General features: G+C 41.4%; 1 protein-coding gene and 1 long non-coding RNA gene across 2 annotated transcripts; both read left to right on the plus strand.

The window, feature by feature from the left end:
• The first annotated feature begins 1088 nt into the window (after positions 1–1088).
• bmp2b (bone morphogenetic protein 2b) lies at positions 1089–6032 on the plus strand. The gene is made up of 3 exons (XM_057353864.1): positions 1089–1443; positions 2425–2798; positions 4761–6032. Exons 2-3 carry the CDS (start codon positions 2438–2440, stop codon positions 5645–5647), a joined length of 1248 nt encoding a protein of 415 aa, XP_057209847.1. The 5' UTR covers positions 1089–1443; positions 2425–2437; the 3' UTR covers positions 5648–6032.
• Positions 6033–7475: 1443 nt separating this feature from the next.
• Positions 7476–16739, plus strand: LOC130566315 (uncharacterized). The gene is made up of 3 exons (XR_008964451.1): positions 7476–7523; positions 15418–15645; positions 15932–16739. It is a non-coding gene; the product is annotated as an uncharacterized LOC130566315 (long non-coding RNA).
• Positions 16740–17875: the final 1136 nt, after the last annotated feature.

Consider the following 17875-nt stretch of genomic DNA (forward strand, 5'->3'; position numbering starts at 1 on the left):
ACATAATTGAAATGAATACCTGTAACCAGTACGAGGTTTTCATATGCGGATTCCTTCTACATACGCGCTGTGTAATAGTAATGGTTTCTTCGCTGACATCCGGAGATACGTTTATGTGGTCCTCTATACCGTCACATGTTTATATGTGCATCATACTATTTAATCCACCGGTGACGTCTGATGCCTAGCATATTACAGTAACCTTCAGCCGAAGATGTGTAACACCATTGGCCATTTGTCAGTAAGGTAAATCCTCGCTTATCATTGATCAGCATGTGTTAATGGCTGGATTAATTCTTGTTTTACAACTGGATTATACTCATTAACAAAGAATTTGCAAATGTGATGGCCTGCTCCCCCAGACTAGGGGGTTTAAAAGTGAACTAACCTGCCATTGCTGATTAAATGTATTCAGTTATCCTGTTCAACCCAGAAGTGCACAAAATAAGTAATAGCCAGTTCAAAAAATATGTATTAGCCTAGTTATAAAGTATATTTCAAGGTTGGATAACCTTTACCATACTCAGCCCATATCTTCAGATATCACACATCTCACCGTCCTGTTGTGGCTAAAAATTAATATACTTCAAGAGGCATAGACTTTATATAATAAAGTTACCTGTGGTTTAAAGAGAAAAAACGCAGCATACTTACGCAAACAAACAGGCAGTTGCGTTATAGAAACCTTTTAACCCCACATCAATCGATACACAAAAGACACGCGGGACATTGTTATACAAATCGCGAAGTAACACTTCTGCAGAATCGTGTCTGCTCGAGACCTAATTGTAATTCCCGCCTTGATCTCGTGAACTTTAGATAGATAGATAAATAGATAGATGTGGAATAGACTTGTGCTAGAATTTGATCAATATGTGTTTCCTGAGAATCAAACGCAATGCTCTTGAGCTACGTTGAGCTATACGTAAACTGTAATGCCCAACGACCATTAAAAAGTTCTAATGTGAACAAGTCTGAATGGAGAAAACGCGGCGCGTTTGAGTGGACTTGAATGATGATGACAGGCACCGTGACATCACCGCACAACAAAAAGGCTCGCGCACAGAGAGCTCAGCCCTCCAATCAATCGCACAGACGCGGCGCGCGACGCGCTCGGAGATGACGCTTCCAAAGAGCCAGCGCATATAGCGACTCCACAACTGCAAAACCTCTCCAGCTGATCAGCACAACCCTAAAAAATGACAAATCCGGGACCCACTGATATTTTGCATTCGGGATTGTCGTCGTTGTTGACCTAAACGTTTGCGCATTTTGTTAAAGTTTATTCTGATTTGAAGAGCACAAGTATGAACGAGATGAGGCAACCAGAGTTGCGGCGACTCTCTGTCGTGGGATAAAAATCGCTTGTGGATTAAAACACGAATTCATGAGGAATTTAGGAGACGGGGAGAACGAAGACCGGGCACAGCGCTTCCTCCTTCGGTAACGCTTCACGTGTATTTATTTGTCATTAGGTGTGAAATAGGGCGACTGTTTTAAAAACAAATGTTATTCTCCGTTTATCTTGCCTAATGTATTCTATAACATGTATGTGTGACTTATACATATATAGGCTGTGCATCTTAAGATCTGGCGTAAATCATTTTCTAGAAAACACTTCTCGCTGCTTCCTTATCATCCGATCTCTTTGTCGTCTTTGTTGCCCGAGTTGTTTTGCGTAAGATCTCCCACCTGTAGCCTCACAAGTCGCCCTCTCCCTCACCAAAATGTCTTGCCGTAGACCTTTTGAAGACTTTCCTTTCATGCCTTGCGTTGCACCCCCACCCAGACGCGCTGCTCTCTTATCTCCCTTTAATTGCAGACTCCATGTCTGCTGTCTTCTTGACTCCCTTCTTTCGATTTCTTTTGATTCCCCCTTTCCTGTTTCATCCCGTTTGTCTGACATCCGCAGTATCTGCAGATCAATCTTTTATTGTAGCCCTAGGGCGGAGATATTATTTTGTAACTTTTTTGGTAATCGTCCTAAAGTGAAAAAGTCAGTTAAAACACCCCCAAAAGATCTGGATATGTATGTGGTTTGATGCAGCCACTAATTGAATGCGCGCGGGGATTTTTCCACGCGTTTTAGTGGTGGTCAAAGTTCTGAGTTTGTTGCGCGCAAGTTTACTCACTCAAAAGTGTTCTTGGGACTAAACGCTATAACGCTATAGTTCATCCCTATTAAGCAAACAACAGGGACGTTTCACCTTCCCCCCTAAAACAGTGCTTGAAGCTTCGAACCTGTCTAGGTATGATCCATGAACCATTGTGCCCCTGAACAAGACACTTAACCCAAGGTCGCTCCAGGGGGGAATATATCTCTATACAATACGAAGTGTACCGTAAGTCGCTTTGGGTAACAGGCAAGTTTGAGAATGAGCAGTGCTGGTAATGATAGGACTAATTCGTGTTCCCTGTTTACAGGAACTGACTGATCATGGTCGCCGTGGTCCGCGCTTTCACGGTGCTGTTGCTCGGTCAGGTGTTACTGGGAGGTGCCGCTGGACTCATTCCCGAGATCGACCGACGGAAATACGGTGATCCGGGGAGACACGCGCCGGAGCGCACCAACACGAACTTCCTTAACGAGTTCGAACTTCGCCTGCTCAATATGTTCGGATTGAAGCGGAGACCCACGCCGAGCAAATTGGCCGTGGTGCCCCAGTACATGCTGGACCTGTATTACATGCACTCCGAGAGCGATGACCCGCAAACCCGGCGCCCGAGGAGCGCAATGGGGAAGCACGCAGAACGGGCGGCGAGCAGAGCAAACACGATCCGGAGCTTTCATCACGAAGGTGAGGGTTCATTTTTCACCTGCGAATCGTGTGCAGTATGTTTAGATTCCCGCTTTTTTTGTTTACGCATTTACATTTGACAATTGAATTAAGTATATCTTTTTTTCTAAGCGCGCTCTTCAAACTCTAGACGTTCTATAATTTTCGGAGAATGATGTGATGCAACTACTGGGAAACTATTGACATTTCGCAAACAGCTCTCACTATTATTAAAGCAAAAAACACGACATACTTCACTCAAAGTAATGGATAGTGTTTGTGCGCTCTCAGTAGTTTTCCAGACGAGATGCGTTCACGCGCTAGTTATTTACCAAGAATCTGCAGATTACAGTAACAAACCTCCAAGATGGTATTTGCGCAAAAGTTTATTGGCCTTCTGGAAGTTGAAGACATTGATATGCTCTGTCTGTGTGTTCAGCTTTGCTCAGGTCTTTATCTCATACCCAAGTAATTCTAGCCAAACTACTTAAGACAGTCTAGGATTGTGGGTGGCCTTGTTAAATGGTCAGATTTACATTAGCTAGAACCAGATTTTTTCTAATGAAATCCAAACAGACCAAGTGTGATCAGGTGCCATGTCAATTAAGTCTCTGTTGGGTGTGTTATCAGATTTAAATGATTCAAGCAACATGCCCTCTCTTGCTCTGGATAAATTGTGCCTGTGAAAATGACTTGCCCAGCTCATGGAAAACTCTTTCTGAAGGTCACCTTAAACTGTACCACTGAGATGCACTTTAATATAGAAAACATTTTAATTTGTCGGGAGGTTTGTAGTGTGGTTTCAGTTCACGATAATAGGAGTATGCACGCCAGCAAGCTGTTTTGTGGCAAAGAGTGATTTTAGGGGGAGGGATCCTTACACAAGTGTTTTTTGGGGGGGCGGTCCTGCAAATGGCACAGATCTGAGAAGATGACGACCAGCGGTTGATCTAACACACTGCAAACAGGGCTTGCGATGTTTTCATTGAGACGAACAAATTAAGCCTTTCTTCATTTACACCCATGTTTGCTCATGCCGTCTGTAGTAATTTAGCACCTCCTGTGCCTCAGGTTTTACTCTTTACTAATTCGGTTTTAAAACACCTGAATTTTTATTACATCCCTTGCCGAGGATATGTTAATATTACGTAATGATTTTAAAGTCCTTACACTTTTCTATCAAATAGAGGCCTGTTTACTTTGATTTGGTGTCAGTGCCATAGTCAGAAGTGTCGAGTGATGCTTAGTCATGATATACGGGCAGCTAGCTGTCCTCCTTATTTTGGCGTAACATAAAAACAGAAATTAGGAATGTCAATACACTCATAACCGTGGCTGACTGCGTTAGACAAGCCCGAGCATGTTTACAGTCACTCCCCCTGAAGATGGATCGACCGAGGGAATGAAAGGAAAGGTGAAGAAAGGCTCACGGAAAGAGGGAAAGAGAGCGCCGGGCTTTCCCACATCAAATAAAGCACGCTTATCTTCCACAGGCTCTTTGTGATTATGAAGCAGATAGGTTGGATTATTGGGAATGGAATTTCCAAAACGTCTCTTTTCAAAAGAGATTAAGAGAGCTCTTTGCTCTAAGAAGGTTTTATTTTTGAGGCATTGAGTTGTAGGAGTAGCCGTTCCAACGCTGATTGCAACCTTTATTGAATAAAGACTTTGGAAACAAGAGAATGCTGTCACTCTACGGCCGCACAAACAGCCTGGCGTTGCTAGCCTTTCATTTCCGAGGCGTTTTAACACCTGGTTCTACCGTATAATCTCTCACTCAGACCAGACAAGAAAACGCTGAGTGGAAAATCCTATTCAAAGTCACAAAAATGTCAGGTTTCAGCCTGAAGTGTGAAAGCTAAGCACGTTAAGCTCGGATTCACCTCTTTGCAGCCAGCTGGGCTTCAAGTGAACAGTATTCTTTTGTTTTGGATAAATTTGCATGTGACATGTTTCTAACGGTGCGACTCTGTCTTCTTTCAGAGGCTTTGGAAGCACTGGCCAGCTTGAAGGGAAAAACAACGCAGCAGTTTTTCTTCAACCTGTCCTCCGTTCCCGTCGAGGAGCTGATCTCGGCCGCCGAGCTGCGGATTTTCAGGGACCAGGTTCTCGACGACACCTCCCCGGGCAACAGCAGCAGCACGGCGGGGGGCTTCCACCGAATTAACATTTACGAGGTGTTCAGGCCAGCCCTGGAGCCCTCCAAAGAACCCATTACTAGACTTCTCGACACCCGCCTGGTGCAGGACTCTCACACGCGCTGGGAAAGCTTCGACGTGGGCTCCGCCGTGGGGCACTGGGCGGGCGACTCCCGGCACAACCACGGGCTTCTGGTGGAGGTGCTCCATCCGGGGGATTCGGAGGCAGGAGAGGAGGTGCGGAGGAGGCACGTGAGGGTGAGCAGATCCCTTCACGGCGACGAGGACTCGTGGGCGCAGGCCCGGCCCCTGCTGGTGACCTACAGCCACGACGGTCAGGGCACCGCCGTCCTGCATTCGAACAGGGAGAAGCGGCAGGCGCGGCAAAGGCCGAAGCAGCGTCGGAAACAGCACCCGCGCACGAACTGCAGGCGGCATGCCCTCTACGTGGACTTTAGTGACGTGGGCTGGAACGAGTGGATCGTGGCGCCGCCTGGCTACCACGCTTTCTATTGCCACGGCGAGTGCCCCTTTCCGCTGTCGGACCACCTCAACTCCACCAATCACGCCATCGTCCAGACGCTGGTGAACTCGGTCAATTCCAACATCCCCCGAGCCTGCTGCGTACCGACGGAACTCAGCCCCATATCTCTGCTCTACCTGGACGAGTATGAGAAAGTCATTTTGAAAAACTACCAGGACATGGTGGTGGAGGGCTGCGGGTGCAGATGAGAACCGAATCTCCCCAATGAAGACTTTTATTTATACTTTCAAAGAGCTATTTTGGAGGAAGAAAAATATATATGAATATATTTATGTTGACCGAAAGAAATGGGAAAATAAATATTTTAATGAGAGTGCTTGCTTTTCCAGTGGTTTCGAAGACGTTTTTTGGTCCCATGTACATTTAAAAAAAAGTGCAATAGCACATGAAGTATAATAATGCTAAGATTTTTATGATGTATTTATTGCATAACCACTTTATTTGTAAATGATGTGTATTTATCATGAAAAATATGTGATCTTCTTTCAGTGCATCTGGGAATACATTATTTGAAACCAAAAAATAAACCATGGATGATGAAGCTCACTTCAAAAATCTAGGTGCTAGAAATTTGGATTTTTTTATTTCTGCTTGCTTTCCGTCACTGTTATATCTGGATGTCATTCTTATTAATGTTAATAATGAAGTGAATTGGACATTGGTGCCATGTCATAAATAAGCATGTTGTGTAGTATCTCAAAATGCAGCAAAAAAGGATATAAGGGTCTGCATGCTGAGGAGCTCAACAGCATTACTAGTCATTAGCATTTTTGACACCATCACCCTTGGGATAATGTCTGGGGCACTTAAAAGTGAATGGCCTCCAAGTGGCAACAGTCACCGTATATTATGAGACAGACAGTAGAGTTTTTAATATAGTTATCGAACTTAGTTATCAGTCACAACATGCATGAATGCATATGGAAAATATAAAACTTGTAAAGACCAACAGTAGAATAGGTCAGATGTCATTCTGTGACTGTTTTACACTAGTAAGTAAAGATTTTAAACATACATATAGTAGCATTAATTAATCTAAAGTCTGTCAGGATCATATTTGAATTTAGCACAGTTATGTGTTTATTTGTTTGTTTTTTTTACAAAAAAAGCTTTCTATTTCATTTTGTGTTTGTCTGTCATTGTATTAATCAAACCACAGCGTTGGTGTGGAAAACTCGACAGCCTTTGTGGTTTCCATTCAGCAGCTTTTCATGCAGTCCCAGAAGAAACTGTTTGCCTTAAAAAAACACGCACAGAATGAATGCTTTTAATGAAAATTACATTTCATGCAACAGTAAAAGCTTACTTCCTGCATCCAGTGCTGTCGTTGAGTGGGGAACTTTCTCAGGGAGTGTTCGGTTTAATGGTTTGTCTTTAAAGAGCCCATAAAGCTTTAATTGAGTTGTACGCCAATACAACTCGACTGCCATGTTTCACATTCAGCACACATTTTCTCTGCTTCTACTGCTCTATCAGCTTACAAGTCATGAACCTTTGACTCTTTTATTACCCAAGAGATCAGAGGGAGACTATAGCAAGGTCAGGGTCACCTCAGACAGCTCCAAAAGACAGCCGTAAAACATTTCAGTTGATAGATTTGCCAAATAGTTGGCTGTACTTCAGCTGGTAGGTCATTTATACTTTACAGTCTTTTAAGTCATATTATGCTCACACTTTTAATGATGACAATAATAGATTTTTATAAAAATATTACAATTAAGTCAAAATAAATGAATGTAAGTGTATCACTTTGGTTTGACCAGATGTTATCATAATTAAAACATTACGATTAAGTCAATATAGGGAAATTAAAAAAAAATATTATTTTGGTTTCAGTAAATGTTATCATTATTAATATGTCAAGGTGCTATGCACTTTTGAAGTAATTTATTCCAAATGTATTTACTGCACTTTAAAACATATTTTCTTGGAAATATTTAAATTAGCAACGTTCCTAATATCATCCTGTTAGTCTTTTGTAGTATCTCTTTAAATGATAAAAGTCCTTGATGACATCATGCTTCAGGGAGTGACATCAGTCTGGTGGGAAAACAACAAACACCAGTGAGTATTATCAATGTTTGGAATTGATTAAATTATTTTAACGTTATATCATGTTTGATAAAGTGTGATCGTATAAAATGAGTTGCAGTATGACAGCCACATATAAGTGAAGAGCGTTTAAGTCATGTTGGAATGATCGTATTTACGGTAGGAGCGCATTTAAACGCCAACACGATAGATTACGCAAACAGATCGGCGTATGACATTAAAGTATCGCGAGAGCGAGGAGCTGTCTGCTCTCCAATCGGTCTCGCGGTACTTTGGTTTTAAAAACGCTGATCATTCGCATAACACACCCATACGTTCTTTTTTTATCTCTTTATTTAGGCACAGTAGAGTTTAAAATATAACAGTATTTGACATTAACAGAATGAGGAATAAAACTGTTCAGTGGGTCATTCTTTCCCGTTTACAATCGCTTGAATGTGCAACTTGTCTTGTAAAAACTTCATAGGGAGACTACTGTAACTTGAACACACCATCACTGGACAATTGTGACCCTGGACAACAAAACCAGTCTTATGTGTCAATTTTTCGAAATTGAGATTTTTACATAATCTGTAAAATGAATAAATATGCTTTCGATAGATATATGAGTTGTTAGAATAGGACAATATCTGGGCGAGATACAACCGTTTAAAACTCAGGAATCTGAGAGTGCAAAAAAATCAAAATATTGAGAAAATTGCCTTTGAAGTTGTTAATCAGGGGCACTGTGGCAGGCCATCCACTCACAAAAATAAAGTTTTTACATATTTAAGGTAAGAAATTTACAAAATATCTTCATGGAACATGATCTTTACTTAATATCCTAATGATTTTTGGCATAAAAGAAAAATCGATCATTTTGATCCATACAATGTATTTTTGGCTTTTACTAAAAACGTTCCCGTGCTACTTAAGACTGGTTTTGTGATCCAGGGTCACAATTATAAAAAATACACCTAAAGCATTTATTATTCTTAGTTAATGTTAATTTCAACATTTTTTAAAGGAGCCATGAATTAAAACCACAATTTTAACCCGAGATTTTGTTGTATAAGAGGGAATCTATTCAAGCGAACATCCTGTAAGTGTCAGAACTGAAAACGCCCTTGTTACTGAAATTACAACTGTTATTGACACCAGGCCCAGCAAACGCCAGGTCCTGGAATGCACCTATCTATGACAGGTTGAACACAGAAAAATCCACAGAAAAATATCAACGACTACTTCTCTAGCCCCGTCCACTGGTTCGCGAATGACTTTAGCCACACATAGTACTGTACACACTCCCGCATTTGTGATGATCGGCAAACTGGTAACCATAGCGGCATATTTTCCGGCTAAAGATTTGTTTTGTCTGTAAGTTTAAACTAAACTGCTGATATGCGATGTGTTGTGTTTATGCTCGGAAGGCTCCATCACACAGCACTCTTTTGCTGTGTTGCCAAGCGCTTTTAGGCTTGTCGTTTGGTCTTAGATCCAAAACCCTCAGCACTTAGGTCTTAATAAATGGTCTGTTGCAGATTTCAAGAATTTATTTCTTATAAAATATATGAACAATTTGCATTTTAAGGTTTGTTTTTGCTTACTTTTTCTGTGAAGATCTGGCAACCCTGTCACTTTAGCGAAGGGCTCTTGAGGGCGGTTAGCCCCGTGTCATATGTGCAAAAGTGAGGACTTGTTTCACTGTTATTTTTATTTAGAGCGACCAAGCAACAAACATGCAACATTGTGCAGCGCCTGGTTGTGGAAGAACACAGTTGCTTCCTTTGAATTCTGATATTAGGAATGCGTGGTTGAAGTTTATTTTTATGTACGTTCTGCTCACGTGGGTGAAACATTGAGCATTTGTTTGCGTCATTTCACCATGGATTCCTTTGTGAACAAGGCGCTGGATTTGCGGAGAGACTAAAATTAAAAAGCAGTGCTGTGTAGTCAATAGTGGATACGATAGGAATGGTGCAGCAATCTTATGTGAGTAAAACATATTTGTACTATGCGTCACTATTGCTTTGTTAGGGATCGCTTGATATGTCCTGATAATGTGTAACCTAACGTTACGTGTCTAACCAAATTCACAGAAGGCTCCAACTAAGTTTACTACGCAAACTGCTATCCAATCATAGCAGTGGGCGTTTACTTCCAAGTCTTCAATGCGGCACACCCATTTAAACAGAGCGTTTGGCGAGACGGCCTCAAAACCCAGGTAGAAAATAGCCTATTACCAGGGGCGGACTGGACATCTGGCGTACCGGCCACTAACGTATGGGGCAGGAGCGGAGACAGTGGCCGCTAACGTATGGGGCCATATCGGACGCGTTTGCCGCTAACATATGGGGCCGTAACGGAGGCGTTGGCCGCTTAGACGGACGTATTATAAATGCGAATGCGCGCAACGCGAATGCAAAAGACACGTATGCATGCACCCTCCCCCCGTCGACAGATTCGGTGGAGGGCCGATGCGGGCCTAAAAATGCCAGGGCCGATTTTTCTTCCCAGTCCAGCCCTGCCTATTACTTATTGATTTTGATGTTTTCGAATGTAAAAACCACGCGAACGTCATAAGTAGACCTCATTCAACAGTATAAAACAATAAACAAGCCTAGTTCAGTTCACCTTTAATATGTTTCTTTTTATAAAAAGATGTGTCTGTTAACATTAGTAGATGCACAAATGAATTACCATTGAACAACTGCATTTGTATCATCCAACATTAACAAAGATCAATAAATGCTGTAAAAATAATTATATTGTTCATTGCGTTCATGTTAGCCAGTGCATTTTTTTATTATTTTAATAAATAAAACCTTATCGTAAAGTGTATGAAGCATATTTATTTTAACGTTACATTTCTAAATGTTTTTTATAAAAGGACAACAGGAATAATGTGGGTCATTTGCATTGAAGGCATTCTAATGCATGAAATCCGATTACTTGCGTAATAATATTGCACAAAATAAAATGATGCAGCCAACAAAGGAACTAGCTAAAAAGTACAGCGTGAACTCGGGTTCCACATTAGTTAAATGCCATTTTGCAATGACGATATCCACTGAAGACACACCTTAGTGACTCCAATTCAAACAGAACAGTCAGGTTGCCCAATTTTCTTTTTAAAGCTTCAAACAGGGTTGAGAAATGCAACCATATGGCCTTCCAAGCATCACTCTGCATGGCCATTGGTTGGGAGGGATTCACTTTGGCAGGGAACAGTAATTTGATTGGTCTCACTCAGTGCAAACCACACCGAAAGTATCTGTAGTTCCTCTGACCAGATTCGTACGGCATCAGAATCCGATTTCCAGATTTCTGGCGGTCGGCATTTGGAAACTATGCAGCGTGCACCTTTGATGAGGGGAACCCGAGCGAGGTGGAATACGACTGCTGGCCATGTGCCAGACGGACGCTGAAGTTCGGACCGGGTCTGCGGCCGATCGGAAAGCCTTTGTTATGCCACAGCGGCTCCCTAATTTGAGGGGAGGTTCAGCACGCCTTTCTGAGAAGCGTCCGTGAAATGACGTCCAGCACACTTGGAAACCGAGCGTCTGTGGCGGAGTTCAAAACACATGAAAAAGCCACGCATCCACATGATGGTGCGGCAGGAAAGAATCGTCGAGAAATTACTTTTCCAGAGTGACCGACAAACCCAGAAATGATGGCTCTAATTTTCAAGTTCCTTTAAAGAACACATTATTCTATTACATTATTAGATTTTATTGTGTGTGCGTGCTGGAGGTGGTGGGGGGGGTTCAGTTTGTGGAAAGGGAGACGGAATAGAGGTCCCATGTCTGTACGTGAAGAGCACGCCAGCTAAATGTTAGGAAATGACTCAGTTGTATTTATGAAGCCTCGTGTTTGTTTGTGATTTTTTCCACTTCTGCTCCTGGAAAAGCAGATTATTTGCACATCGACCAGTTGAAGCGGCACAAAATCTTTGAAACGGATTCGTTCCTACAGGCCGCCGGTGGACGAGAGCCACGTCTCTTGCTTTGGTAAAGCTGACCCGAAGTGTCATCGGAAAATTTCGCTGCCACCTGTGTTTTCCTTCAGAAACCCTTATAGTTAGTGGTGTTTGCTAAAGCGAGCGTCACACAAATTTAGGGCTGGGGACATGAAAAAAGCCTCAAGCTAAATACTAAACTTCGGTGTATAACACGTCCCACATTGTTTGTGCTACAAACATGAAATAAATCATGTGGTTTGATGAGGAGAGATGTGTTAGTGCTTTTCTAAAAGCGACGTGGTGTTTAATTTCGAACTTCTGGATGATAAATGACTTCCATAGATGTGCATTAAAACAATCCAGAAATGTTCCTTGCTATACACCCAAAAATGAAAATTCTCATGTCATGCCAAACCTGTATGACTTTCTTTCTTCTGCAGAACACAAAAGAAGATATTTCGAAGAACGCTGGTGACCGAACAACATTGACCCCCGTTGACTTCCGTTGTACCGACACAAAACCACCGAGACATTTCTCAAAATATCTTCTGTGTATACAGGTTTTGAACGACATGGCGATGAATAAACCATGACGACGTTTCTGTAATATGGCTTAGGCAAAGTATTCGAGTAGTGAAAAGAAGTCATTTGTTTATTGTGTGTTAACAAGCCCAATGTTGTATTTTATCTCCCCAGACCCACACCCCATTTGTTGTGCTCCCTGATCTCCATAGCATCCACCCAGAATAGAGTCGAGTCATTTTGCTGCGTGCGCCAACACACAAAGCCACAAGCAAACACATAAACACATACACCCACAGAACAGGTGCCTCAGACCGAGTGAGTCAGAATGCTCTCATGCCCTCATGTCAAATCCGCTGTGTGCTCTGATTCGGTGCCAGTACGCTAGGACTCATACCTTGGACATTTGTTGATGAGACACGGGCCACTTTTCCCTCATCCTAAACCACGTCTCTCACGTTCCCCAGAGACTCGGTAGTAAACTTTGGTCATTTATCTTGACATTTATTGGCTGACGGTAACCATGGCAGCGCAGCGACTGGGTGTATGAAAGCATTTTGATGTTTCTCATAAAAGCTTGGCGTGGAGGATGTTTCAGTTTGCTCCAGTGAGCAAGCATGTAAACAGATGGTCGGAGGAGATATTCGGGGTGTTTGTTTCTGAAGGGCAGCTGTAGCGCAGTGCTAAACACAGTTGGTGGTCTATCTGTTCTCTATCTTCACAAGAATTTTGGTGATGTGTGCACTCAAGTGCACGTTTAGGTAAGGCCCGGCTCAGATGGCTTAAGTAATGGACACGTTCTTCATGCGTGAAGGCCAGGTTTTCGTTCCAAAATCAAAGGGATCGCTCGAATCAAGAAAATGAAGTTTATCTTAGGGCCGTAAAATCGTTTTGTTCAGACACAGTTATAAAAACCGGAACGTTAAAATGAAATTCAGCACAAGCCAGAGTTGCTTAGAAGTTGCTTTCATAGCTCACAAGGTCTCAGTTGTGTTTCATTTAAGTATCACATTAAGTTTCTCCCAAAATTGCTCAGGAAAAACTCAAATAGGAACAAATGAGACAATTGGTCAAGTCCGTGAAGAGCATGGAGGTGTACATGAATGTATTGTAGAGGTCAAATAATCTGATGTGATGAGAAATGTTTGATCGTCAATCATTTTGACTTTTGATTGAGCTCAGCTCTAATGGAGACATTTGTGAGATTTCTGATGGTTTTTCTTAGGAAAAATATTCGATATGAAGATAAGACTTAAAAGAGATATTTACCCCCCCCCCAAAAAAAATGTTTCATCATTTATTCAACCTCATGTTATTCAAAATATGTATGACTCTTTTTTCCCTCCCGTGGAACACAAAAGAAGATATCTTGAGAAATGTATTTTGTGTTCACACAATGGAAGTCAATGGGGTCCAATCAAACAAAAGAATAAATGATGAAATACTTTTTTGGGGGGTAAATATCTCTTTAAGTCTTCTCTTCATATCAGACATTTTTCCTAAGAATCATTTATCATTTACATTTCCTATTTACATGAATCATTTACCTGCACATGCTAAATCTTGAGGGATGACAAGATGTTTTATATAACTGTAGATCTTCAATCACTCCTCAGTCATCTTTTACAGATGTTTGTATCCTGAAATCCAAGCAGCAGATGGCATTGATCTTTCACTTTGCATTCAGCTTCATTTCCAGGCCCAGCTGATTCGCTCCTCTGCCGTACATATGGAGCGGCTGATATACAATCCCGCTATAATGCTGAAAAATGTTTTTGAAGACTTTTTTCGCATACATCTGCTCCGTTTTTGCCTCTAAATGAGTTACGTTCAAGGACTGTATCAATGTCATGTTGACTCTCTCCGAAAAGTGAATGCGTTTAGTGTATACTCAGTGTAATCAGGCCGGTTTGTGTTGAAAAAGGCCGGCTACGAACACACACACCTCGCTGTTGGTGGCCTAGCTGCAAAGCTTAGTTTTGAACCTGCTGCTTAGAATGGATTAAAACGGGGTAGCAGCCAGCTGTAAGGCCTCGGAGCTTGTGGGGGGGGGGTGCGTGGGGTAAAAGGATGGGTCGCTTCCCTGGGTGGTATGGCGCTAATTCTCTTCTCACACGTTTCCCATTAGCGTAACAGGCTTCATATGAAGCACCAGGCAGTGCTGGTCAGGGACTCGAGGCATCCCAGCCCAGTTTGATTCATGGCACCGGTCAGAGTAGATCAGCTTAAACTTAATTCTGCACTATACTTCAGAGAATGAGTAATGTCATGCCATACCAACCAATTAGAATGACGCTTCGAGCTCGGACGTCATGTGGACCAACGTCCAGCTGTGGAATGAAAATGAATAACTTGAGCTGTAAATTCCATGTTTACAAGCAAAGATGGTGACCGCATGTTTTAATCCCATTGAGGGGATCATTGTTTTTTTCTGCTTGCAACCGGGAACGCCATGCACTTTTTAAATTATTTTAAAGGGTCACCGGTGGTGGTCCTGGCACGCTTTGCGATATTATCACGTGAAAACCCGCTCAAGTCATTTTTTTGCGATTTACTGTTTTCACGTAAACATCCTACGAAACATTCTGTGAAAATACTACCTTGATTTATTGACCTTGAGTAAGGTCATGTCAAAGATTAAAATCGATGTTAAGGAAGCCAATTTGCTGTATTTTGGTGCAAAATAATAAAACGTAGTGTCAATAAAAGTGTCATTAATTTGAGTATTTATCATATTATAAGTGAAAAGGTGGCATCTCAAAATCATATAATCTGTCATTTAAAGCAATAAACACACGTTATCTGTTTTTGGTCATTTTTATGTTTATGTGCTTTTTTAGGTTAAGGGGTCGGGCTTTATTATTGATTATGTTTTTCTAATAATCGTACATTTTATAGCGATCTTGTGAAATACTTATGATTTAGCGTAAGATAATGCTTAAGGACCCGGGTTCAACTTCCAGTCCATCCTAAAGCAAGCTAAACCTTATTTATAGCCGTTTAGCATCATGCATTTTCACTATTGAAAAAGAGCAAGATATTATTTTCTGACTTGTGTTGTCTTGTGTTATCCATTAAAGGGATAGTTCACCCAAAAATAACAATTCTTTCATCATGTATTCACTCTCATGTCATTCAGAACCAGTATGTGACTCTTTCTTCTGTGGAACACAAGAAAATATTTTGAGAAATGACTTGGTGGTTTTGTATCCATACAATGGAAGTCTACAACATTCTTCAGAATATCTTCTTTTGTGTCAGAAAGACAGAAAGTCAAACAGCTTGGAAATGACACAAGGGTGCGTGAATCATTAAATTGACTTTTTTGCTCAATTGTCTTTTTATGTAAAAGGAGCCTAAGCTTTTAAAACTGTTGTATTTGACTGCCTCTTATGTTACATGTGGTCGTGATGAATTTACCCGTGTGTGTGTGTGTGTGTGCAGAAGAGATGGATTGCTTTGTGCCTGCCTCACCTCACCTCACTTCCTGTGAGTCACTTCCTGTCCCAGGCCCAGGATCCTGCTGTCCTGTGGCTGATGTCATGGCAGCTTTCCACTCCAGCCTATGGAACATAAACATCTGGCCATAAGATCATAAACCTGAGGCGAGTGCCAGTATTCTGCTGCAGCCCACCCCGTCAGCCCTGTTACGACCAACGTCTCAGCCCTACAGTGAGTCAAATACGGTTTCATTCCCAAGAGCAAAACTCTTTTTGTTTAAACGCTACATAGCGTAACATCAATGACACTTCTTAAGAGTTGACACCCTAACGTGCACGTACGTTTTTTATGGCATTCTGTCATTTACTCATATTGTTCCAAACTAGTAAGAGGAAAACTGACATATTTTGAAAAGTGCTCACACTGTTCTTTTACTATGAAGCCATATGATAGCTTTGTGCGTGAAGCGGACCGAAGTCATTATTAACAGCACTTGTTTCTGTCATTAATTTTCTAGGCATCGGTTCCTCCGTAATTCATTTCAATGCCATGGCGCTCATGCTCAACATCTTCAAGTCGACACCTCATGGGTGTATGTTCGCAAAGGGGCAGGAAATGCCGGAGCGAGGTCGTCAGGCGAAGAGGAGAAAAGTATCGAGGGGGGTAAAGGTCAAAGTTAAAAGCGCAAGGGCAATGGGCATATTTCAACATTCATTTCCCCCCTAATTCATCCTCCGAGCTTTCGTTGCACGGCTTTTTTTCACGTCTCTTCTTTCATTCGGTTCCGCCCCATTTGTTCCCGTCGGCCGCCTGTTGACAGCGAGCGCTGCTCTAATAGCCTGCTGTGGGAAAGTTAGTGCTGCGTCCGAACACCAGAATCTATCCGACGGCACCGTTGAAAGATCGCGGATCCGAACAGATGTGCGAGAAGGGATGGGAATGTTTGGTTAGGGTGAAACATTGGCGCTTTCTCTTTTTTTTGGACAGAAACGGTCTGCAGCTCCCCAGAGCTGTAATTGCACATCTTTGCTCTGTTCCAAAACCTAGAGAGGTGCCTTTTAAGGCATAATGTAATGGATTTATTGGTCCCTTGTAAGATGTAGTAAGATTTCAAAAGCAGCATTATATGCGTGACATATATATATACACATAATATAAAGAATGCATAATTATATATTTAAATATATGTATATAAATAAGTAAGCAATTCAGTGTTAGTTTTTAAGAAAAATAAACGGGATCATAGAAATTGCGTTTTGTTATTCTTTGTTTAGTACTTCCATAAACAAGCTGACAGATATTTACATATAGTTCACACTACACCATAATAACATTATTTACAAAAATCTCCCAAAACATGTAAAATAATAATAATATATTAAATATTTTACACAATACTATTTAACACAAAAAGACACAGAAGTTATTTATTACAATTTTCCCGCTATATTTGAAAATTGGCATTTCAAGTCATTTCAACTTGCTATTTTAAATGTTGGCCAGTGGTGGTTTTCTGTAATTTCTTATTTTATTGAGTTGAATAATGTAAAACGGTAAGTTGAAATGACTTGTAAAGCCAATCTGATTGTACTTAAAACTTTAAAGCAACAGCTCACCCAAAAATAAAAATTCTGACTCAAGTGGTTCAAAATTTGTGTAAATTTCTTTGTTCTGATGAACACAGAGGAGGATATTTGTAAGAAGGTAACCAAGCAGTTCTTGGTCTTCCATAGTAGGAAAGATTACAATGGTAGTCAAAGTGCTCCAGAACGGTTTGCTTTCCTACATTCTTCAAAATATCTTCTTTTGTTTTTTAAAGCAAATTGTCCTACTATGGTAGTCAATGGTGGCCAAGAACTGTTTGGTTACAAGCATCCTTTCAAATATCTTTCTCTGTGTTCATCAGAACAAAGAATCAATTGGAACAATTTTGGGGTGACCTTTAAGGCAGCAAATACATTTTAACTGTGTGTGTGTGATCTGTGTTTTATGTTTATTAAAAAGCATTTTGCTTTCGCAGTGTTAGCATGTTAACACCAAACATTACTGAAATCAATTGCCTGTGTGGAGTGCTGTATTTGTGTGGCCGCCTACGTAGGGAGTAGTCAGCAAGATACCTCACTAGGTTTTGGAACAGAGTTTTTGTGTGCGCCTGTCATCAAATACATGAAACCTAGCTGTTTGTGGAAGGCATGTTCCGGAAGCTTTTTAGAGAGAACCTTCAGGGCCTCCTCATAGATGGCACAGATAAGTGCTCACGAAACACAAAGCGTACTAAAAAACAGTTCAAAATGCCTCTTTCAGTCACTAAATCTGGGCAGGACACTTACAAGAAATCTTACTTAACCTAATGCAGGATGGGATGGGACGTCCCGTAACTCGCAGTAAAATATTTACGCAGCATTTTCTGGGACGGTCTCACTAACATTTCAACAAATATTTAGAACAGAGTGAAAAGGCT

The sequence above is a fragment of the Triplophysa rosa genome, linkage group LG15 (assembly GCF_024868665.1).
Source record: "Triplophysa rosa linkage group LG15, Trosa_1v2, whole genome shotgun sequence".
Lineage (NCBI taxonomy): Eukaryota > Metazoa > Chordata > Actinopteri > Cypriniformes > Nemacheilidae > Triplophysa > Triplophysa rosa.

Excerpts from the sequence above, each read along its gene's own strand:
- bmp2b (XM_057353864.1), top strand. The coding sequence starts at position 2,438 with ATGGTCGCCGTGGTCCGCGCTTTCACGGTGCTGTTGCTCGGTCAGGTG. Across the intron at positions 2,799-4,760 it reads CCGGAGCTTTCATCACGAAG|AGGCTTTGGAAGCACTGGCC; the intron begins GTGAGGGTTCAT and ends GTCTTCTTTCAG.